Consider the following 25,994-nt stretch of genomic DNA (forward strand, 5'->3'; position numbering starts at 1 on the left):
GAAGCTTAGATCATTAGACAGCTACACCCCCGCTTCTGGGAAAGGCATCCTCTTCTCTATAAAGAACAACCCAAACAGAGATGCCTTGGATTCTAATGTGAAAAGGGCATGGAGAATTTAGGGTAACTATATAACCACTGCTAACCACTGCCTCCCATATCCTTGTCTTTGAATATCCAGATCTGCCAAAGAGGTCTTACAAATCTATGCCTCAGCATGGCAGCCCAAGACCTAGCTTAAGGATAGTTTCTTGACCCTCAGAGGCAAATTTTCTTTCAGGCAAGTGGCTGCCTTAGGAGTTTCTCTCATTTCATTGTCAGGGTCTTGGCCTCCCTCCTCTAGGACTTTTAAAGCTTGCCTCCATTTCAGAGGCACCTTGTGAGCAAAAGACCTTGGTCCATCATTCAAGAATCCCCACGTGGCTCTGAGCACTTGTTGATTTTGTCTGGCAGGACAGGCCCAGGTTTTCAGACTAGAGAATTCAATATGCACAGGTGGGTGGGGGGAGTCCCTCCGTTTAGAATGGTTTTCAACTCCTGGCATCTACTCACCACTCTTCATGTATATGTTGTTTCTACCTGCCAGGAGTACCCTGTCAGCAATACTGGTATCCTATCCAGTGCGATCTGCAGAACACAGGTCATATAATGAGTACACAGCAAGAGTTCAGAAAGAACAGGGATCAATTAGCATTAGAGCATGGAAACCGGTAGTAGCCAACATAGCCATAAATCCCTGACTGTTTGAGTGTTTGGTGCTTGGGCCATACCAGTTGTGTTTTGAATAGCACTCTTCCCTCCCAATAACCGATTAGAATCACTCATTTTCAAGGCAGTTGCTACTAGTGAGATTTAACCAAGTGCACTGAATGTAACACTCTTCTCAGGAGAATCTTGCCAACTATCATTCTCAACCATAAAATGCCCTTGGCCCTGGGTGGCATAGAGATCAAGCCTGGATTCACTGCTTTGTCTCAAACCCCATTTAACCCTTTATTGGATGACCCAAACTGGGATTTCTGACAGGAATGAGATATAGAGAGTGAGGGCTGGAAATCTTCCCATTCTACTTCATTTTTCACAGGTGTGCCTCAGAGAACTTAGCCATGGCACCTCTGACCTGCACCTTAACTTCTTTAGCTCTAATAATCCGTCCTCCCACTCTCCTTGCCTTTTCTCTCCTATCTCTATGTGAAACAGGTGGAGCTATCCCAGTTGATTGGGAAAGGAGCAAGAACTTCCCGCTGTTGGCACAGAGATAGTATCAGCTGGGGGTTGTGAGAGTCGGGGGGCTTGTATTTCCATCCCTATGCCTCTGAAGTGCAAGGCTCAGGTCCAGGGAGCCCAGGAGGCTCTGCTTTCAGGTGGTGGGCCGAGTGATGTTAACAAAGCACTCGAACTGTGCTGCATGAGGATGACTCAAGAATCCCACGCAATCCCACGCTCATGCTAGTCTCCACTTCCAGGAACTAAAATAGACCTCTGGTGCTAAGAAACAGCAAGCCTTTTATATCTGCTTAGAGAAATGAGCCCAGTCCTAAGAACTATCATGCTATTCAATACAATGGAATGTTACCCAGCCATTAAAGATGACAATTACATGCACTGCGCAAGTGGGAAGCAGAATGTAAAATGTTAAATGAAAACAGCAAAACAGAAAACAGCACGTACACGTGCTAATCAGAACTCTGAAAAACATACATAGAAGAGTTCATCCCAAAAGAACCTAAGAGAACAAAGAGTGCCACAGTCCTTTCTGATTCCACTCCCCCTCCACCAACACCTTTTTAAATTGTCATCTGGTCACCCTAGGTTACACAAACACCTGCTTTTTAGCTGATAACAGGAGTTAACGCCACAGTTCATTTGATCCAGGGAATAGAGAAGGAACTGAGTGCTAAGGGGCCTGGTGCTTTAAAAGGGCTGGATCTTTATTCTTCCCACTCCTCTCATGTTCAGGGCATGAAATTACCACTTCAGGCTTAGCACTACAGTGAAAAATTCCTTCCAAACACATAGCTGACCAAACTCTAAGATGGGAGTTTAAGACAACATATATATTTGGATCTCTTTTTTTTTTTTTCAGTTTTAATTTGCTTTTTCCATTTTTATTTTAATTCCAGTAAACATAGTGTTAGTTTTCGGTGCACAATACAGTAAATTAACACTTCCACACATCACCCCGTGCTCATCGCAAGTGTACTCCTTAATCCCCATCACCTATTTCACCCATCCCCCCATACTCACCTCCCCTGTGGAAACCAACCATCAGTTTGTTCTCTATAGTGAAGAGTCTGCTTCTTGGGGCACCTGAGTGGCTCAGTCAGTTAAGCGTCTGCCTTCAGCCCCAGATCATGATCTCCTGGTCATGAGATCAAGCCCCGTGTCAGGCTCCCTGCTCAGTGGGGAGTCTGCTTCTCCTTCTCCCTCTGCCACTCCCCCCCCAACTTATGCTTTCTCTTTCTCTATCAAATAAATAAAATCTTTTTGAAAAAAGTCTGTTTATGGGTTTGCCTCTCTTTTTGTTCCCTTTGCTTATTTGTTTTGTTTCTTAAATTCCACATATAAGTGAAAATACATGGTATTTTTCTCTGACTTACTTTGCTTAGTATAATACTCTCTAATACTCTATTTGTCATTGCAAATGGCAAGATTTTATTCTTTTTTGGGGGCTGAGTAATAAGCCACTGTATATGTATACATATCCATTATCAGTTGATGGACATTGGCTGTTTCCATAGTTTGGCTATTGTAGACAACATTGTTATAAACACTGGGGTGCATGTATCCTTTTGAATTAGAGTTTTTATATTCTTTGGGTAAATGCCTACTAGTGCAATTGCTGGATCGTAGGGTAATTCTGTTTTTAACTTTTTGAGGAACCTCCATACTGTTCTCTAGAGTGGTTACACCAGTTTGCATTCCCACCAACAGTGCAAGAGGGCTCCCTTTCTCTGCATCCTCACCAACATCTGTTCTTTCTTGTGTTGTTGATTTTAGCCATTCTGACAGGTGTGAGGTCATGTCTCACCGTAGCTTTGATTTGTATTTCCATGGTAGGTAATGTTGAGCATCTTCTCATGTATCTGTTGGCCATCTGTAGGTCTTCTTTAGAAAAATATCTATTCATGTTTTTTACCCATTTTTAACTGGATTATTTTTCCTTTTGGATGTTGCCTTTTAGAAGTCACATTTTGGATACTGACCCGTTATCAAATCTGTCATTTGCAAATACATTCTCTTATTCCGTAGGTTGCCTTTTGGTTTTGTTGTTTCCTTCACTGTGCAGCAGTTTTTCATTTTGATGAAGTCTGAACAGTTGATTTTTGCTTTTGCTTCCCTTGCCTCAGGAGACATAACTAGAAAGAAGCTGCTATGATCATGATCAAAGAGGTTACTGCCTGTGTTCTCCACTAGGATTTTGATTGTTTCCCGTTTCACATTTAGGTCTTTATCTTGAATTTATTTTTGTGTATGGTGTAAGAAAATGGTCCAGTTTCATTCTTTTACATGTAGCTGTTCACTTGTTGGAAATGCTTTTTCCCATTGGATAGTCTTCCTGCTTTTCCAAAGATTAATTGACCATGTAGTTGTGGGTTTATTTCTGTGTTTTCTATTTTTTCCCATTGCTCTATGTGGCTATTTTTGTGCCAGTATCATACTGTTTTGATCACTACAGCTTTGTAATATAACTTGAAGCCCATAATTGTGATGCCTTCTCTTTCACTCTTCTTTTTCAAGGTTGCTCTGGCTATTCAGGGTCTTCTGTGGTTCTGTACATATTTTAGAAGTGTTTGTTCTAGCTCTGTGAAAATTCTGGTGGTGTTTTCATAGGGATTGCATTACATGTATAGATTGCTTTGTGTAGTATAGAAAACTTTTTAAAAAGTTAACATGCAATGTATTTGTTTCAGGGATACAGGTCTTAATTCATCAGTCAAGTAGTATAGATATCTTAACAGTATTTGTTGTTCCAATCCATGAGTATAAATTGTTTTTCATTTCTTTGTGTTATCTGCAGTTTCTTTCATCAGTGTTTTATAGTTTTCAGATTACAGGTTTTTCACCTCTTTAGTTATTAGGTTTATTCCTAGAGATCTTACCTTTTGTTTTTGATACAATTGTAAATGGGATTGATTCCTTGATTTTTCTTTCTGCTGCTTCATTACTGGTGTATAGAAATGTAATGAGGTGCCTCGGTGGCTCAGTCAGTAGAGTGTCTGACTCTTCATCTCAAGTCGCAATCTCAGGGTTATGAGTTCAAACCCCACATTGGGCATGGAGCCCACTTCTAAAAAAAGAAATGCAACAGATTTCTGTACATTGACTTTGTGTTCTGCAACATTACTGAATGCATGTATCAGTTCTTGCAGTTTTTTGGATGAGTCTTTTGGGTTTTCTATAAAGAATAACATGTCATCTGCAAATAGTGGAAGTTTTACTATTTCCTCCATGATTTTGGATGCCTTTTTTTCCTTCTTATTGTCTGATTGCTATGGCAAGGACTTCCAGTACTATGTTAAATAACAGTGATGAGGGTGGACATCCTGTCTTGTTCTTGACTGTAGAGGAAAACCTCTTGGTTTCTCTCCATGGAGATGATATTAGCTGTGGGTTTTTTCTGTATGACCTTTATTCTGTTGAGGTGTGTTCCCTCTAAATCTACTTTGTTGAGGGTTTTTATCATGAATGGAAGCTGTTTTGTCAAATGTTTTTTCTGTATCTATTGAAATGATCATACGGTTCTTATCCTTTATTTTCTTAATGTGGTATATCACGTTGATTGACTCGCAAATACTGAACCACCTTTGCAATCAAGGAATAAATCCCACTTGAGCATGGTGAATGATTCTCTTAATGTATTGGAGGATTCAGTTTGCTGATATTTATTAAGAATTTCTGCATCCATGTTCCTCAGGGATACTGGCCTATATTTCTCTTTTTTCAGTGGAGTCTTTATCTGGTTTTGCTCTCAGGGTAATGCTGGCCTCATTGAATGAATTTGGAAGTTTGCCTTCCTTTTCTGCTTTTTGGAATAGTTGAGAGGAATAGATATTAACTCTTCTTTAAATGTCTGGTAGAATTCACTATGAAGCCATTTGGCCCTGGACTTTTGTTTGTTGGGAGATTTTGATTACTGATTCAAATTCTTTGCAGGTTATCAGTGTTGGGAGATTTTTGATTACTGATTCAATTTCTTTGCAGGTTATCAGTCTGTTCATGTTTTCTATTTCTTTGTTTCAGTTTTGATAGTTCATGTTTTTAGGGATTTATCCATTTTTTCCTACAACAAATTTGTGTAGTTTGTTGGCATAGAGTTTTTCATAATATTCTCTTATAATTGCATTTCTGTGGTGTTGGTTATTATTTCTCTCTCATTTGTGGTTTTACTTATTCGGGTCCTTTCCCTTTTCTTTTTGTTACGTGTGGCTAGGGGTCCCTTTTCTTTTTGCTATGTGTGGCTAGGGGTTTAGCAATTTTATTAATTGTTTCAAAGAAGTAGCTCCCGGTTTCAATCATCTGTTTTATTAGGTTCTTTTTAAATTTTTTTTATTTTTATTTTTTTTTTTAAAGATTTTATTTATTTATTTATTTGACAGACAGAGATCACAAGTAGGCAGAGAGGCAGGTAGAAAGAGAGAGAGGAGGAAGCAGGCTATCCGCGGAGCGGACAGCCCGATGCGGGGCTCAATCCCAGGACCCTGGGATCATGACCTGAGCCGAAGGCAGAGGCTTTAACCCACTGAGCCACCCAGGCGCCCCAGGTTCTTTTTTTAAAGAATTTTATTTATTTATTTGACAGAGAGAGAGAGATCACAAGTAGGCAGAGAGGCAGGTGTGGGGATGGGGAGGGGGAAGCAGGCTCCCTGCTGAGCAGAGAGCCCGATGCGGGGCTCAATCCCAGGACCTTAGGATCATGACCTGAGCTGAAGGCAGACGCTTTAACCCACTGAGCCACCCAGGCGCCCCTAGGTTTTTTTTAAAAAATTATATCATTTATTTCTACCCTAATCTTTATTATTTGCTTCCTTCTGTTAGCTTTAGGTTTCATTTGTTTTTTTCTAGCTCCTTTAGGTGTAAGGTTGGGTTGTTTTTTGAGATTTTTCTTGCTTCTTAAGGTAGGTCTATATTGCTATATAATCCCCTGCTTTTGCTGCAACCCAAAAGTTTTGGATTATTGTATTTTCATTCTCTTTTGTTTCCATGTATATTTTCATTTCTTCTATGATTTCTTGGTTCATCCATTCATTGTTTAGTAGCATGTTGCTTAACCTTCATACACTTGTAGTCTTTCAAAATGTTTTCTTGTGGTTGACTTCTAGTTTCATAGCACTGCAGTCAGAAAAGGGGCGTGGTATGACTTTGATCTTTTTGTATTTATTGAGTCGTGATTTGTGACCCAATATGTGATGTATTCTGGAGAATGTCCCATAGGTACCTGAAAAGAATGTGTATTCTGCTGTTTTAGGATGGAATGTCCTGACTATATCTGTTAAGTCCATCTGGTCCAGTATGTCATTCAAAGCCATTGTTTCCTTGTTGATTTTTCTGGTGAGATGATCTTTCCCTGATGTAGGTATAGTGTTAAAGCCCTCTACTATTATTGTATTATAATTAATTAGTTTCTTTATGTCTGTTAATAATTGTTTCATGTATTTGGGTGCTCCCATGTTGGGTGCATAACTACTTACAATTGTTATGTCTTCTTGCTGGATTGTCCCCTTTATTATGATATAGTGTTCTCCTTTACCTCTTGCTACAGTCTTTTTATTTTAAAGTCTAGTTTGGGGATGCCTGGGTGGCTCAGTTGGTTAAGCCACTGCCTCTGGCTCAGGTCATGATCCGGGGGTCCTGGGATCGAGTCCCGCATCAGGCTCCTTGCTCAGCGGGGAGCCTGCTTCTCTCGTTGCCTCTGCCTGACTCTCTGCCTGCTTGTGTATACTCTCTCTCTCTCTGGCAAATAAATAAAATAAAATAAAAATACAGTCTAGTTCGTCCAGGGGCACCTGAGTGGCTCAATCGGTTGAGTGTCAGACTCTTGGTTTTGGCTCAGGTTATGATCTCAGGGTTGCAAGATGGATCCCCAGGTTGGGCTCCACACTCAGCAGGGAGTCCACTTGAGATTCTTTCACTTTGCCCCTCACCCCATTCATACACTCAAGCTTGCACACACCCCCTCTCTCAAATACATAAATAAATCTTCAAAAAAAAGTCTAGTTTGTCCAATATAAATATTGTTACTCCAGCTTTCTTTTGATACCCATTTACGTGATAAATACTTCTCCATCCCCTCATTTTCAACTGTGCGGTATTTTAGGTGTAAAATGAGTCTCTTGTAGGCAGCATGTAGATGGGTCTTGTTTTTGTTTTTTTAAAAATCCATTCTGACACCCTATGTCTTTTGATTGGAACATTTATATTTAGGCCTCTTTAGGTCAGGCTGCTGTGTTCTGAGCCAGGTTAACTTATACTGAAAGAAAGGAACTGTTTTTTGATAGGCTGCCAGAAATTCCTTACTGTAAAATAACTGTTATATGCTACTCCTGCCCCTTGTCACCTTATCACAGGTAATGCTTATGCAAATAACTAGGTATCTGGGTGAACACTACTCTATCCCTGGAGCCCTGGCCTGAACACCTGCCCACACTTTGTTTTACTAGAATTAGCTTTCAATCAGTATGCTTAGTTTTTAAAAGACTATGTTTAGGGTGTTTTTTTAAATTTCAAAATAATTTCAGATATTCAGAAGAGCTGTGAACATAGTACAGAGTTCCTGTATACACTTCACCCAGCTTCCATTAACACTTCACATAACACTAGTATGGTGATCAATACCAGGACAATAACAATATAGTACAATACTATTTACTAAGCTACAGACTTTACTCCAACTTCACTGGTTTTTCCACTAACGTCCTTTTTCTGTTTAGGATCCAATCTAGAATCCTATGCAGCACGTCCTTTTAAGAGGTGGAAAAGGTAAGCCAAGAGAGGTTCTGTGCAATTTATGATCCTGAGCTATTCTATCCAGAAGGGAACTTTATCACTTCTGTACCAAATCCCTTAATTCATGACACCTCATGACGGTTATTTTCAGAAAACATGTCTTACATTAGCACTTCTCACAGCAGTACAAAGGGATTTGACAAATGGGTTATTTTAGTAACCAATATTTTGAGGGTGACAAAATGAGAGGGATGGCCTTATCTGTTTTCTATGCTTCATTTTTTCCTCCAGACTCTATTTTAAACTTTTTACTAGAAGTTGCATTATTTGACTATAACATAAATGCTGGGAAACACCAACACCAACAGGGAAGAGACTCTTTCCTATGTGTGGTTGGTTTTATTTGCCTGAAATTAAGTGTTGAAATCCGACAGAAACCAAATTGATTACGTTATTTTGGTTCGTTAACCTCAAGAGAGGGAAGAGAAAGCAGACTATGACATCCATTTATTCCTTTAACTAGTAATTGGATTATTAAGAATAACTCCTGCGGAGGGGCCCCTGGGCGGCGCAGCGGTTAAGCCTCTGCTTTTGGCTCAGGTCATGATCTCAGGGTCCTAGAATCGAGTCCTGCATCGGGCTCTCTGCTCGGCAGGGAGTCTGCTTCCCGCTCCCTCTCTCTGCCTGCCTCTCTGCCTACTTGTGATTTCTGTCTGTCAGATAAGTAAATAAAATCTTAAAAAAAAAAAAAGAAAGAAAGAAAAAGAGGCTGCGCCTGGGTGGCTCAGTGGGTTAAAGCCTCTGTCTTCGGCTCAGGTCATGATCTCAGGGTCCTGGGATCGAGCCCTGTGTCCAGCTTTCTGCTCAGCAGGAAGCCTGCTTCCTCCTCTCTCTCTGCCTGCCTCTCTGCCTACTTGTGATCTCTGTCTGTCAAATAAATAAATAAAATCTTTTAAAAAAATGAATAACTCCTGCCTTTCTACACGCAAACTATGTGCTAGGCAATTTGCAAGGCGCTTTACAAATAATGTCTTGCTAAATGGGTCACGACAATCCCATGAGCTACGTACTATTATTACCCTTCTTTTACAGGCAGAGGGACAAGGAACAGGAACGGGTTGGAGAGGTTAATAACTCACCCAAGTTCACACAGCATGTACGTGATGGAGTCAGGATTCAAGGCTAGATCACACTGATTCCAAAGCTGGTCCTCTTGGCCAGTATGCTATGTTGCCTCTCTGAGCACTTGTACATTTCAGACACTGGACTGGGTACTAAACAGAGATACAACAGTGAACAGGAAATAATAGCCTTATGCCTTCAAACTTACAGTCTAACTGGATGAGGAAAACAAACAGTTAAGTATATGATAAGGCCCTTTCCTCAAGTATTCCTTAGATTGGTTACAAATAAAGGCAATCAGTAAAATGCAAGCAGTACATTCCAACAGTTTTAAATATTTAAATTCCTTTTTTCAGTCCTCAGAACAAAGGCCTCTTCCCCTCCATGTACTCTGAGGATCCCTAAAAGTTAGGAATGGGCTTGATATTGACATGTTCCTCCACTATATAGAATCTGGGCTACATGTCAGCATTGCCATCCCACTTAATCTTTGACAAGAAACAATGGGAAATACAATGTGGAAATACATATAATGATAGAACCAAATCAGCTGATGGAAAATTTTTAAGTCTGGGACATAATTATATTCCATTTCAATTGTCCTTTTACACTTGAATTAGTTGATCAGCTCTGAGGGAGCTTCCATTGGTTCATGACTGCATTTTATGACCATGCCATTTTGAAATACATCTCTTAGAAAAATGACAATGATGCCCCTGTCAATTATAAATTGACAATATGATTTTGAAGGTGAAGGGTTGGAAGACTTACATCTCAGCAAATGACAATCATTCTGTTCTCTCTCCCAAACCCCCCAAAATCAAATACCCTCACCCTGTGGTTCTCAACACTTGGTTGCACATTGAAATCATGGGGAAACTTCAAAATTACCAACGCCTATGTCCCACCCCAGAGGCTGTAATTATTTAACTGTTTCAGGGTGTGGCCTGGGTTTTAGAAGCTATAAAAGGTCCCTAGGGAATTTTATTATGCAGCCAGGTTTGGGAACCACAGCCCAAATCAGAGGATCATAACCCCCACTGCACATTTCAATCACCTTGGGGAATCCTTTAAAACCCCAGATCCTTGAGCCACACCCCAGATTAGTTAAATCAGAATATCTGGAGTTAGGGACCAAGCCTCAGGAACCAGGACCTTTTTTTTTTTTAAGCCCCCAGATGAGTCCATCGTGCAGCTAAGACTAGGAACCATTGCCGTAGGTAAAATTCCAAACTTGCATTCAGGGCAAGGCCAAAATTGCACTCATAGGTTCAGCAACTCTAGGTTGAGCCTAATGAGAAGCTAGATCTGGAACAGGTAGAGACAGCCTAAAGAGAAATCCTTAAAACAACTCTCCTACTTTAATATTCAAAGAGTTCACTTTTTGGGCTACCTCGGTGACTCAGTGGTTAAATGTCTGCCTTCAGCTCAGGTCATGACCCTGGGGTTCTGGGGTCGACCCCTGCATTGGGCTCCCTGCTCAGCAGGGACCCTGCTTCTCCCTCTTCTGCTCCCCCTACTTGTGCTCTCTTGTGCACTCACTCTCTGTCAAACAAATAAATAACATCTTTTTTTTTTTTTTAAATGAGTTCACTTTTCTCTTGCCATGGCTGAGGGTTACATTAAAGCTTGGCTAGAATTAATAGCAACTGATTGTATCTCAAGCCCCGCTCACTACCACACCCACCAGAATTAACTGCTGGAAGAATGGGAAAGGGAATGCTTTCAAGGGATGAAAATCTTTTCAAAGGAGTGCAAAACAGTGCTTAGAGACCCTGGGTGGGGTTAGACAAAGAGGAAGTGAAAAAGCAAGCTATTTGGCCTATGCATTACACACCTAGTTAGTTTTTTTTTAATCTGCAATTTGATGTGCATTTTTGCTCATCAAGTCAAACACCGGGTTTAGGAGACAAAAACCCCAGGTCAAGGTTTTCAGCCTTACTTGCACATTAGAGTCATCTAAGGAGTTTTTAAAATAACAATGCTCACAAAACAAACTGAGGGTTGCTGGGGGGAGGGGGGTCGGAAGAGGAGGGTGGGGTAATGGACATTAGGGAGGTTATGTGCTATGGTAAGTGCTGTGAAGTATGTAAACCTGGCGATTCACAGACCTGTACCCCTGGGGATAAAAATACATTATATGTTTATAAAAAAATTAAAAAAAAAGAAGTTAAGAAAAAAATAATAATAGCAATGCTAGGGCCACACCCAAAATGAAGGCAATCTGACTCTCTGAAGGGGTGACACCCAGAAACCTGTTTTGAAAGGCCTCCAGGTGATTCTAGTGTGCAACCAAGGCTGAGGAACAGTTGCTCTGAACTAGTGGGTCTCAAGCTTGAGTGAGCATCAGCACCACCTGGGGAGTATGTTACAACACAGATTTGTGGGTCCCATCCCCAGTTTCTCATCCAGCTGGGATGAAGTCTGAAAGTTTGCATTTCTAACAAGCTCCTAAGTGATGATGCTAATCCTGCTGGTCCAGGTGCCACACTAGGAAAGGCAAAGCCCTACCCAGATCACTGGTTCTCAATCCTGGCAGTGCATGAGAATCATTGGGCGGGGGGACAATTTTTAAATACGAACTCCTGAGACCCCTCCTAAACCAATTAAATTGTAAAGTCCCTGGCCCAGGGTTCAGATTTTAAAGATTTTATTTATTTGACACACAGAGAGATCATAGGTAGGCAGAGAGGCAGGCAGAGAGAGAGGGGGACACAGGTTCCCTGCTGAGCAGAGAGCCCAATGCAGGGCTCAATCCCAGGACCCTAAGCCGAAGACAGAGGCTCAACCCACTGAGCCACCCAGGCAGCCCTTGGGCTCGGTACTTTAAATTGCTCTGTAGGTGATACTAATGCACAGTGAAGTTTGTGATCCACTGCTATAGACCTAGATATTTTACAGCTGGAATAGATTTAATACAAACCCTTAAATCCCCTGGTAATTTACAGCTACTTTAGCTACTACCAGTATACATATCGCAACCCCAATTTCCATTGTTCCTTCTTAATCATTAGTATTAACAATGTGACCAATTTAGGGTCACCACCTTGTTCTACCTGTTTGCATAGGATGCTCTTGGTTTTAACACTGAAAGTTCCAGGTTCAGAGTAAATCAGGACAGTTGGTCACTGTACTAATGCTTTACAGCTCACTGACAGAAATGCAGTAACTATTAAATTTTGCTTCTAACATTCAGCATCCAGAACTTGGTTTCTAAATACCATTCTCCATTAAAAGGAACAAGCGTTCCTTGGAAATGGCTGTTTCCAGGACTGGGGCAGGGAAATGTATGGTTGTGCTTAGGAATCTTGCACCAGAATCTAAGGAAGTGCTTGAAGACTCATTGAGGAATGTCAAAAGGACATGACAGTTTAGCCATTCTGAGAGGGGGAAGTGATAACTCATTGTAGTTTTGATTTGCATCTCCCTGGCGATGAGTGACATTGAACATCTTTTCATGTGTCTGTTGGCCATCTGTAGGTATTTTTTTGGAAAATGTCTATTCATGTCTTCTGCCAATATTTTAATTGGATTATTCATTTCTTGGGTGACTACGATCAACAACACAAGAAAGAGCAGGTGTTGGTGAGGATGTGGAGAAAGGGGAGACCTCTTGCACTGTTGTTGGTGGGAATGCAAACTCATGCAGTCACTCTGGAAAACAGTATGGAGGTTCCTCAAAAAGTTAAAAATAGAACTACCCTACAATCCAGCAATTGCACTACCAGGCATTTACCCAAAGAATACAAAAATACTAATTCAAAAGGATACATGCACCCCAGTGTTTATAGTTTTTTATACATGCACACACACACACACACGATTATTATTCAGCCATAAAAAAATGAAATCTTGACACTTGCAATGACATGGATAGAGCTAGAGAGTATTATGCTAAGCAAAATAGGTCAGAGAAAGACTTCACTCATATATAGAATTTAAGAAACAAAAAAAAACAAGCAAAGAAAAAAGAGAGAAAGAGAGAGACAGAGAGAGAGAGGTAAGCCAAGAAACAGACTCTTAATGATAGAGAACAAACTCGTGGTTACCAGAGGGGAGGAAGGTAGGGGTGGGTTAAATAGGTGATGGGGATTAGGGAAGGCACTTGTTGGGACGAGCACTGGGTGATGCATGGAATTCTTGAATCACTAAATTGTACACCTGAAACTAATATTACATTGTATGTTAACTAACTGGAATGAAAATAAAAGCTTTAAAAAATGGGGGTGCCTGTGTGGCTCAGTCGGTTAAAACCTCTGCCTTCGGCTCAGGTCATGATCCCAGGGTCCTGGGATCGAGCCCCACATCAGGCTTTCTGCTCAGCAGGGAGCCTGCTTCCTCTTCTCTCTCTGCCTGCCTCTCCCCCTACTTGAGATATCTGTCAAATAATAAAAATCTTTTAAAAAATGTACCAAAAAAGGACATGGGAGCCAGCCTCAAGGGACTATCACTGGACAAATGAGACGATTTGAGCTAATATTACAAAGAAAATGTCTGAACTGAGTGTATAATACTGAATTTAAATACGAAAAACACTGAGTCAAGTGACATGAAAGTAAGTCAGTAAAACTAGCTACTACTGGAACTATTACATCAACTTCTTACTCTGAAAATTGGTGTTCAAGGAGAAAGAATAAGGTTTTTACTTACCCTTTTTGATTCATATTCCACAGATGAGGAAAATCTCATCAAAACACAAGAAACACAAAACACAAAACAGCTAAGAAATATAGACTGGGTGACAGAGTTAGAAAATCAACATTTTCCAACTCCAATTAAATCACCAAGCCAGGGAATACATTTTAAAAATCAGAAAACCAAATTACTAAATAAGGAAACAATAACCAACATATGATGCTAAAATCTTTAGTTTCTGGGGGACAGGACAATCACACTATACCAAAGTAACATCCCACAGATTTCCTGTTAATAACAAAGAGAAAACCACATGGAGAGTTCAGAGGGCCACCACCTAAATCATCACCCTAAGAGTGGACAACTGACACTACGTGCCTCCTGATAAGATGTGACTGTCATAAAGCACACAACATTGCTTATGAAGAATTCTTATCAAAATATGGTTTAATTGAATCAAATCAAGCTTCTGATCCCAAGTACTTCACATTTACGGGAAATTCAGGGGCTGGAAGGAAGAGCTAAAGACCACCATAAGGAAACAAAGCATCCTATCCCGGGAGGGATACAGGATCAGTCCTTAAAGCAGGACAGTCACAGAAAAACCAGGATGGCTGGTGACACTACAGTCATATTCCTAATGTGGGGCAGAGCCAGTCTTTAAATGCTAGTACCATTAAAAAAAAAGTGGAGAGACTGTTGTAAATTAAAAGAAACACCACACCCAAATGCAACCTATAAACTGGCTATAAAAGACATTTAGGAGGGTGCCTGGGTGGCTCAGTGGTTGAGTCAAAGGCAGCTTTGGCTCAGGTCATGATCCCAGGGTCCTGGCATTGAGCCCCACATCAGCCTCCCTGCTCAGCGGGGAGTCTTCTTTCTCCCTCTCCCTCTGGTGTGCGTGTACTCTAATAAATATATAAAATATATTATATTAAATAAAAATAAATTATATTAAATAAAATAAATTATATTAAATAAAATATATAAAATAAATTTTTATATATTTATCTAATAAATATATTAAATCATTTTTTAAAAAGACATTCGGGGTGCCTGGATGGCTCAGTCAGTTGGGCACCTCCCTTCAGCTCAGGTCATGATCCCAGGATGGAACCCTGCCTCATTGTTAGGCTCCCTGCTCAGCGGAGAGCCTGCTTCTCCCCTCTCCCTCTGATGCTCCCTCTGCTTGTGTTCTCTCTCTCTCTCTCCCTGTCAAATAAGTAAATAAATATATACATACATACATATACACATAAATACATAAATAAACTAACTTAAAAAAAAAACATTTAGGAGACAGCTGGGGAAATGTGAATACAGAGCAGTGCTACTCAGCCAGCCTAGAAATGTAAATGAACAATGTCACTAAGAACATTGTTTTTTTTTTTTCAGCTGAATTTTTTTGTGACAAAACTTTCTCAGTAAAGTAGGCAGCGCATTGACTTACTACAGTCCAAGCTCCTTAACTCCCTGTGTACCATCAGGTAGTTTGCAAATCATACTTCAGGAAGCACTGGTTAGATATTAGACAATATTCGCAAAGATTGGGGAGGCAAAGATAGGTGAGGTACAGTTAATTTCTTTCAGCTGTGCTTACGGTATGATGTATCATAGAGTTACACAGAAAAAGATCCTGCTTAGAAGATGCATGCTGAGGGATTAAAGGTGAAATGTCATGTCTACAACTTACTTTCAAATAGTTTACCAAAGAGCAGATACACAAAGCAAATATGGCAAAATGCTAACATTTGTTGAATCTTGGTGAACATACTGGTGTTCGTTGCACTAGTCTTCCAACTTTCTTGTCTATTTCAAAGTTTTCAGGATAAAGATGACAGAAGCATGATTCTAAAATCATCTTACAAGATAATGACACCAGCAAAATTAGCAGGAAGCTGATTATTTACAGCTAATTCTATATTTCTTGGGGAATACCTAAGTTAAAAACATAAAGATAAGTAAAATTAGCCAGAATAGGCGATGAAAAGTGCATTCCAAGCTGAGGAACAGAGTATGAAAAGGACCAGAATAGAAGAAATTTATCTTTTCCAGGGAAAGGAATTTAATACATATAGAAAAATGAGGCTGTTCAGATTATGAAGGGGTGTTGAGGGTGCATCAAGAATTTTGGACTTTTGGGGCACCTGGGTGGCTCAGTGGGTTAAAGCCTCTGCCTTCAGCTCAGGTCATGATCCCAGGGTCCTGGTATCGAGCCCCACATCGGGCTCTCTGGCTCAGCAGGGAGCCTGCTTCCTCCTTCCTCTCTGCCTGCCTCTCTGCCTACTTGTGATCGCTCTGTCTAATAAATAAATAAAATCTTAAAAAAAAAAAGAATTTTGGACTTTTGGTGGCACCTGAGTGGTTCAGTCGGTTGGGTGTCTGCCTTTAGCTCAAGGTCGTGGTCTCAGGGTGCTGGGATCAAACCCTCCCAGGGTCAGGCTCCCTACTCAGCAAGGAGTCTGCTTCTCCCTTCCCCTCTGGCCCTACCCCTCAATCATGCTCTCTCTCGCTCTCACTCTCTCTCTCTCAAATGAATAAATAAATAAAATCTTAAAAAATTTTTTGAAAAAAAAAAGAATTTTGGATTTTTTAAAAGCAGTAAGAAGTCAATAATATTTTAAGCACTGGAGAAACACAATGACATTGGCATTTTAGAAAACGCACAACGGCTGCAGAGAATGGAATGGATGGGGGCAAGAGTGGATAGAGCAGCAGCAGTTAAGAAGATGGCCTTCTGAGGGGTGCCTGGGTGGCTTGGTGGGTTAAACGTCTGCCTTCGGCTCAGGTCATGATTCCAGAGTCCTGGAATTGAGCCCCGAGTGAGGCTCCCTGCTCAGCAGGATGTCTGCTTCTCCCTCTTCCTCTGCCCCCAGCTTGTGCTCTCTCTCTCTCAAATAAATAACAAAATAAATAAAATCTTAAAAAAAAGAAGATAGCCTTTTGGGCAATAATGTAGTAAGAAATTATGGAAACCTACAGGGATGGAGATTTGGTAATATGTTGGGTGGGGGAAGGAGATAGAGAAGAAGGACTCAGATATAATTCCCAAGTTTTCGACTTGAGTGACTGAGTAGATTGGTATATTCATCAGGACTGGGAATGTAGGAGCAAGAACAAGTTTGGGGGACAGATGTGAAGCTTGCAACGTTAGACATTGAGTTTGGAGTATCTAGAAAATATCCAGGTGGAACCCCCTTTGTAGGCAGTTGGGTATGAGACTGAGAGCGCTAACTCTGGTTTCTGGCTTAGATAATTAATAGATAGTTTTGCCATTTACAGATATGGCCAACAAAAGGAGAAGATAAAAGTCGTTGTCCCATTACATAAAATGAAAAATCAGGCAATGAAAATAAAACATCTGACTGCCATAAGTCAATACTTTTTTAAAATCACTTTATTTCCTTCTAGCATTTTTTTAAAATGGATATGTATATAGTAGCCTTAATAGCCACATTTTTTTTTGAGAAGGAGCCTTCTCCAGAAGTGTTTAGGATTGAGAAAAATACTAGTTGACCCAATATCATTTTGTAAATCAGATTTTTGTACATGTCCTTAGGCTATTAAAAGATTCAAAACATAATCTAAATTGTTGGGGAAGTAACCAAGGACAACTCTAGAGCTGAAGAAATTATGGACCAGAGAATGTCAATTTCCATATCCAGTTTATTATAGTATATACTGGATCATTAGGGGATTCTGGAGCTTTTTGCGTTCACACTACATAGCACAATTATAGGTATTCAGTCTCTTCTTTGAAGATCTTCTTTCCCAGTGTCTCTACTATCACCAATTCTCCTTCCATAGTTGAGAGCTGATTGGTGCTATTGTTCCTACCATTTTTAAAGGGTATTCTAGAACTTTAAAGCCTAGAAAACCCAAAGGAATGAAGCTCTGAGATCATGCAGTCACCCCACAATCACATTATAGCTTACTCTGCTTTTTTTTTTTAAGCTAGATGTTGGGGTACCTGGGTGGTTCAATGGTTAGGCCTCTGCCTTTGCCTTGGGTCATGGTCTCGGGGTCCTGAGATCGATCCAAAGGTTGGTTTCTCCAATAATGCTCTGAGGATCTACAATGTAGCAAGATGCCAAACCTGGAAGGAACTGAAACTTCAGCCTTAACAGCCTGCAGTCCCGCAGGAGGCTGCTTATCGAGTGAAGAGGAGCACCAGCTCACAGTGTGGGGTGTGGGGGAACAGATCCACAGGCACAGCTTTTCTCAGGACAAAAGGCTCACCAAGAAGCTTCTTAGCCGAGTCTGGAGGACAGCACAGCCTAGAGAAACAGAGCGTAATATCAGTTTCTCAATACCAAGGAGAACCTATAGGAACACAACTTCTTAAAAATTAAGCCGTTCCGGGGCACCTGGGTGGCTCAGTTGGTTAGGTGTCTATCTTCAGCTCAGGTCATAATCCCAGGGTCCTGGGATCGAGCCCCACATCAGGCTGCCTGCTTCTCTCCCTGCTTGTGTGCTCTCTCCCCGCCACCCCCCATCAAATAAATAAAATCTTTAAAAAGAAACTTAAGCCCTTCCCTGTATTCTGACAGTCCCTTATGTTTCTCTCAATAATAGCATTTATCATATTTAGTGTAACTAACCTGGGTTTTTTTTTAAACCTTCTTCTTCAGTGGACTATAACCTTTTCGAGGGTGGAAACAAGGCAATAACTGCTTATTATTCATCTCTGTGTTCCCAGTTTGTGATACAGAGTTCAGTAGTGAATGGAGCAAGCTGTCTAAGTCATATATGCTTCTGTATAATTTGTATATGAAAGGTAATTAACAAATATTACTGGATTAAATTATTCTACTGAAATGTTTCAAAGCAGATTACTCTTTTCACTTATCTCAAAGATAGTCAAGTAAAAATAAGCACAAAAATTCACCTATAAACTCACCAAGAACCACTGCTGACTTCTCAGGATGTATCTTTCTAAATATGTACATTTAAATTGGTTTCTTAAAATGGAGTCACACTGTACATATTGTACATACTGCTTTACAACTAGTTTCTTCAGATCATGTCTATCTTTCCACTACATATCAGGTTACCTCATAATTATTGGCTATATGGTATTCCATTAAATGTGTTAATCATAGTTTATCTGCCTAATCCCTAGCTACTGGAAATTTAAGCTGTTTCTAACACCTTGCTATTTCAAAAAGTCCCTCCATGAGTATCCTTAATAGTTACATCTTTGCATACATTTTTAGTTGTTTAGTAGAACTGCTGAGTTGAAGGGCCTATATGTTTGTAAGGCCCTAACATATATACCACTAAACTGTTCTAAAAAAAGGTTGTACCAATTTATTCTCAAACCAACAAAACAGAAGAGTTCTTGTTTCCCTGGCTGACTCTCAACAGTTTAAATCGCACTGTCCCACTGAAATCAGAATAAGGCAAGATATTCACTATTCCTTCTATAATGGAATATGTTCCTTAAAAATTTTTTTAAAGGTTTTCCTTATTTATTTGAGAGAGAGCCCGATGTGGAGCTTGATCCCAGGACCCTGAGATGATGACCTGAGCCAAAGGCCAACCCTTAACCATCTGAGCCACCCAGGTGTCCCTAACATGCAACATTTTCTTATCCAATGTAATAAGAAAGAAAAAATGTATTGGAAGGAGAGAGACAGAACTGGTTTTGAGATGGTGGTCACGTGGCCAGCTACCAAGCAAGATAATCAACTAGAAAACAAATAAAATGAATAAAAGAATGAGGAAGCTGGACACAAAGTTGGCAATAACCACTTAGAAAAAGTAATGAAAAAGATCCCATTCATAATAGCAATAAAAACTTTACAATATCTTATATTAACCTTAAGAAGAAAAGACCTATATTGGAAAAAATTAGAAAAAGCTTTATCTATCTAAATAGAGATATATAGATACAGATATAGATACAGATATAGCTTTAGAGAATTATGTAAGACTGGAGTAATTCAGGGTGCCTGGGTGGCTCAGTGGGTTAAAGCCTCTACCTTCAGCTCCAGTCATGATCCCAGAGTCCTGGGATCGAGCCCTGCATCGGGCTCTCTGCTTAGCAGGGAGCCTGCTTCCTCCCCTCTCTCTGCCTGCTTCTCTGCTTACTTGTGATCTCTGTCTGTCAAATAAATAAATAAAATCTTTAAAAAAAAAAAGACTAGAGTAGTTGAAGAGACATACCATATACTTGGACAGAAAAAATACTGTAAAGATTTCAATTCTCCCTAAATTAATAAGTTCAATGTACTTCCAATTACAATCCCAAAAGGATATTTTTGATAAGTTGATTCTAGAGCTTTCTTAGAAAACAGCTGAAAATGTTTAAATTAAATATCCTTTTTTTAAAGATTTTATTTATTTATTTGACAGAGAGAGAGATCACAAGTAGGCAGAGAGAGAGGCAGAGAGAGAGGAAGGGAAGCAGGCTCCCTGCCTAGCAGAGAGCCCGATGATCCCAGGACCCTGGGATCATGACCTGAGCCGAAGGCAGAGGCTTTAACCCACTGAGCCATCCAGGTGCCCCAAAGTAAATATCCTTTAACTTAGCAACTCCACAACAGGAATTTATCAACTATACATATTATCACATACACTTACTCATCACTTATAATACCTACATACTGCATATTATGTACACAAGGATATTCATTGTAACATTGTGGTAACAACAGAATAGAAACAATCTCAAAATTCATAAGCAAAGGACTAGTTAAATGACATATTTAGGTAAGTTAAAATTACATAGCCTATTTAAAAAATTAAGTAGACCTGTAAGTATTGATGTAGATTCTACATCATTGTAGAACAATCTCAAAAATCTAATGTTAGTGAAAAAAGGTGAAAAGCATGGTGCAGGGGTGCCTGAGTGGCTCAGTCGGTTAAGCATCTGCCTTATGCTCAGGTCATGATCCCAGGGTCCTGGGATCGATAATAAGTCAAAATAAATAAAATAAAATAATAATAAAAAAAGAAAAGCATAGTGCAGAATAGTGTTTTAGTCTGTTTCTATTTGTTAAAAAAAAGAGAAGGATGGTATGTATACATACACATATGTGTACAGACACACATACACACACACAAACTTGTATAGTCACACAATCTCTCTGACAGGCTACACAAGAAACCCAAGAGTAGTGACATCTGAAGAATTAGGGGTCAGGAGTAAGAAAGAAAGTCATTACTCACTGTATATTCTTGTATTGTTTGAATTTTTCTACCATATGCACATACTGTCTTTTTTTAAACAAATATTTTATTTATTTATTTGACACAGAGAAAGAGAGGGAGAGAGAGACAGCAAGAGAGGGAACACAAGCAGGGGGAGGGTAAGAGGGAGAAGCAGGCTTCCCACTGAGCAGGGAGCCCAATGAGGGGCTCGATCCCAGGATCCTGGGACCATGACCTGAGCTGAAGGCAGACACCCAGTGACTAAGCCACTCAGGCGCCCCATATACTGTCTTTTCAAGATAAATTTTTCTTACCTTTTTGAGGCCATGTTTATTGTTTTAGTCACTATGTTAGCAGAATGCTAGCTTTACTCTAAATCATTACATTTTTGAATTTATTGTCTTGCATAAAAAATATTTTCATTATATTCAAAAATGAAATAATAGGTATTCAGCTAGGACACCCATCTCCACAGTTCTCTCTCACCATGGATAGCTACTATTATCAGTTTCTTATATAAATTACCAGTTTCTCTATGCCGATACAAATATAAATCCATATTCTCCTAGTCTTTTGTACTTTTTTACAAAGACAGTTTACAATTATATAAACAATTCTGCACACCTTACTATTTCCACTTAGTAACAGACCTTAGAACCAAAATCACAAGCTACAAAAAAAAAAAAAAAACCAGTCTGGACATACTGAGAATTAGTATTCTTGGGGTGCCTGGGTGGATCGGTTGGCTAAGAATCTGCCTTCAGCTCAGGTCATGGTCCTGGGATCAATCCCCGCATCAGGCACTCTGCTCAGTAAGTCTGCTTCTTCCTCTCACTCTCCCTCTGTGCAATCTCTCTCAAATAATTAAATACAATCTTAAAAAGAAGGAAATTAATACTCTTATGCTTCAAAGGACATCACCGAGAAAGTGAACAGAGAACCCACAGAATGGGAGACAATTTTGGCAAATCATGTATCCGATAAGGGAGTAGTATCTAGAATATATTAAGAAATCTTAAAACTCAGTAATAAAGGGACAATCCAGTTAAAAAATGGGCAAAGAATCTGAATAGACATTTCTCCAAAGAAGATTTACAAATGGATGACAAGCACATGAAAAAATGCTCAACATCATTAGCCACTGGAGAAGTGGAAACGAAAACCACAAGGACATAACACTTTTTATCCATTAGAATGAATATAAAAGACAGACACTGACAAGAGTTGGTGAGGATGTGGACAAACTGGAAGCCTAATAGGCTGCTGGTGGAAATGTAAAGTGGGACAGCTCTTTGGAAAAGAGTCTGGCAGTTCCTCAAAAGGTTAACATAGAGTTACAACATGACCTAGCAATTCCACTCCTAGGTATGCATCCAAGAGAAATGAAAGAAAACATCCACAGAAAAAATTGCATATGAATGTTCGTAGCAGCCTTATTCGCAAGAGGTAAAAGGCAGAAACAACCCAAATGTCCATCAATTAACACATGAATATATAAAATGTGATATATTAGGGCGCCTGGGTGGCTCCCTGGGTTGGTTAAACATCTGCCTTCAGCTTGGGTCATGACCTCAGGGTCATGGGATCAAGCCCCGAGTTGGGCTCCCTGCTCAGTGGGGAGTCTGCTTCTCCCTGTCCCTGTGCCCACACCCCCTCTGTTAGTGCTCTGCCTCTCATTTTCTCTCCTGAATAAAAAAAAAATCTTAAAAAAAAAGAAAATGTGATATATCCACAAAATGAAATATTCAGCCATGAAATAATATCCATAAAGACATAAAGTAGATTAGTGGTTGCCTAAAGCCTGGGGCTTGGGGAAAAATGGTGAGTAACAGGTGAGAGGTACAGGGTTTCTTTCTGAAGTGAGGAAAATATTCTGGAAATAGTGGTGATGGCCACACAAGTCCAAGAACATACTAAAACCCACAGAACTATGCACTTTAAATAGATGAATTTTATATGTGGTTATGTCTCAGTCAATCTGTTTAAAAATAATACACCTTAGAGATCTCTCTAGATCTGTACACAGAACATCTGCATTCCTTTTTATAGCAGCACAGTATTGCACTGTATGGATAGAGCGTTGATTTTAACCAGTTCCCCACTGATGGACTTTTAGGATATTTCATCGCTTGCTGCTTTAATATTGCAGTAAATAACTTTGTATCTATGTCATTTTAGGTGTGTGTCAGTACATTTGAAAGAACAAGCCTCAGGGAGACAAACAGTAAGACTCTTAATCACATGAAACAAACTGAGGGCTGCTGCGGGGTGGTGGGGTAGGGATAGGGTGGCTGGGTTATGGTCATTGGAGAGGGTATGTGCTATGGTGAGTGCTGTCAAATGTGTAAGCCTGATGATTCACAGACCTGTACACCTGAAGCAAATGATATATTATATGTTAATAAAAAAAAAGAAAAAGCCTCAGGAATGGAATTTCTGGTTTAAGGGGTATATATACACATTTACAATCTATATAGCTAAATATTCCTCCATAAAGATGCTGCCAATTTACATTTTGACTAGTAATTTTTTAGAATTCATGTTTCCTCTTAGGATTGCCAACAGTGTATTACCAAACTTTTGAACTTCTTTCTGCCAATCTGAAATGTGAAAAGTGGTATCTCGGGGTACATTTAATTTGCATCTCCATTATAATGAAAGAGACTGAGCATCCTTTCATAGTTCATAAATTTATATTCTTTCTTCTGTTCATTTTTCTTGTGTTTTCTTTTTATTTCGAGCTTTAAATAAATAATAATTTAAATAAATTCCAGTTTGTTAACATATAGTATAATATTAGTTTCAAGAGAATTTAGTAATACATCATTCACATTCAATACTCAGTGTTCATCACAAGTGCCCTCCTTAATCCCCATCACCCATTTAACCCATCTCCCTGCCCACCTCCCCTCCAGCAATCCTCAGTTTGTTCTTCCATAATTAAGAGTCTCTTTTATGGTTTGCCTCTCTTTTTTCCCCCATGTTCATCTGTTTTATTTCTTAAATTCCACATATGAGTGAAATCATATGGTATTTTGTCTTTTTCTAACTGACTAATTTTGGTTAGCATAATACACTCCAGCTCCACCCATGTCATTGAAAATGGCAAGATTTCATTCTTTTGGATGGCTGAGTAATATTCTCATGTGTGTGTGTGTCCATGTGTATATATTCACACACATATATACACACCACATCTTCTTTATCCATTCATTGGTCAATGGACATTTGGGCTCTTTCCAAAATCTGGCTATTGTGGACATTGCTGCTATAAACATCAGGGTGCATGTGTCCCTTCAAATCACTACTTTTGTACCCTCTGGGTAAAAACCTAGTAGAGAAATTGCTGGATCACAGAATCGCTCTATTTTTAACTTTTTGAGGAACCTCCATACTATTTTTCAGAGTGGCTGAATCAGTTTGCATTCCCACCAACAGTGTAAGAGGGTTCCCTTTCCCCACTTCCTTGCCAACACCTGCTGTTTCTTGTGTTGTTAATTTTAGCCATTCTGACAGGAATGAGGTATTATCTCAGTGCAGTTTTGACTTGCATTTCCCTGATGATGAGTGATGTTGAGCATGTTTTCATGTGCCTGTTGGCCATTTGCATGTCTTCTTTGGAAAAATGTCTATTCATGTCTTCTGCCCATTTCTTAACTGGGTTATTTGTTTTTTGGGAGTTTGGTAAGCTCTTTTTTTTTTTTTAAAGATTTTATTCACCCATTTATCAGAGAGAGAGAGAGAGAAAGCACAAGCAGGAGGAGCAGCAGGCAGAGGGAGAAGCAGGCTCCCCACTGAGCCAGGAGCCCAATGTGGGACTTGATCCCAGGACCCTGGGAGCATGACCTGAGCCAAAGGCAGCTGCCCAACTGACCAAGCCACCCATGCATCCCAGTTAAGTTCTTTATACATTTTGGATACTAACCCTTTACCAGATATGTCATTTTTTAAAATCAATCTCTAAAAGTTTATTATAAATTAAGGAAAAACTTCTTTATGATATAAACTACAACTATTTTTCCAATTTGTATACTGTCTCCCATCTTTGATTTTGGTGCTTTTTATCATGGAAGTTCTTGATTTTTTTAACAGTTTGAGATTCACATACCATGCAGCTCACTCATTTATACTGTTCAGTGGTTTCTAGTACACTCACAGAGTTGTCCATCTACCAGAACAATCAATTTTGGAATATTTTCCTTAACCCAAGAAGGCATCACGCACTCTTTAGCCCTCCATCCCCATTTCTCTGCAACCCTCCAACTCTCAGCCCTAGGCAACCACAAATCTACTTTCTCTCTCTTGATATCTGCCTAGTCTAGACACTTCCTAAAAATGGAATCATGTAAGATGTGGCCCTTTGTGTCTGGCTTTTGGATACTTGTCCTTTATTATAAAAATGATTTGCAAATGTTTCCTCTCATTCTATGAGTTGTCTTATCACTTTCTTGATAGTATCATTTTGTAGCACAAAAGCTTTTTTTTTAACTTTGATGATGTCCAATTATACACGCACACATCCGATACATGTATTTTTTGCTGTTACTGTTGTTGCTTGGGTTTTTGATGTCATATCTAAGAGAGCTTTGCCTAACCCAAGGTCAAAAAGATTATTCCTGTTTCAACTCTTACATTTAGTTCTATGATCCATTTTGAATTCATTTCTGTGTATGGTGTAACAAAGGGAGAAGTTATTTTTTTTTATGTTGGCGAAGTTAACTACCTTTCACTATATGGCTTTTGAATGTTCATAGTTAGAAAGGGCTACTGCACTCCAGGATTATAAAGAAATTCTCTGATTTCCTAGGGTACATTTATGGTTCTCCTTTTTACATTTCAATTTCTGACTGCTTTTTCCTGGTGTAACAAGTGTGAAATACAGATCCAACTTTTTTTCACCCTCACTACCCAGCTGTCCATCACCATTTATTGAACAGTCCATTTTTTCCCATTGGTGTGAGGTGCCACATTTATCATACACTCAAAAACATTTTTAAATAGTATAACAAAAATTAAAGTAAAGGACAACTGGAAGAGGTAAACACGTAAGAATAGGCAAGGAAATGAGACTGTGAAAATACATGGACCTGTGAAAAAGCATGGGCCATGCTTTTATTTTGGGTAAAAGCTCTTTGA

General features: G+C 39.6%; 1 protein-coding gene across 4 annotated transcripts in view; it reads right to left on the reverse strand.

Moving 5' to 3' along the window:
- Positions 1-17,351: 17,351 nt before the first annotated feature.
- The window catches only part of TRMT2B (tRNA methyltransferase 2 homolog B), a 47,039-nt gene continuing 38,396 nt past the window's right edge, over positions 17,352-25,994 (reverse strand). For 3 of the 4 annotated variants that reach the window (XM_032330995.1, XM_032330997.1, XM_032330994.1), the window contains one exon: positions 17,352-17,980. In XM_032330995.1, coding sequence (XP_032186886.1) covers positions 17,854-17,980 — 127 coding nt within the window. In that variant the 3' untranslated portion in view covers positions 17,352-17,853. The remainder of the gene's footprint in view (positions 17,981-25,994) is intronic. The other variant, XM_032330996.1, reaches the window with a different exon arrangement.

Source organism: Mustela erminea, chromosome X (genome assembly GCF_009829155.1).
Source record: "Mustela erminea isolate mMusErm1 chromosome X, mMusErm1.Pri, whole genome shotgun sequence".
Taxonomy (NCBI): Eukaryota; Metazoa; Chordata; class Mammalia; order Carnivora; family Mustelidae; genus Mustela; species Mustela erminea.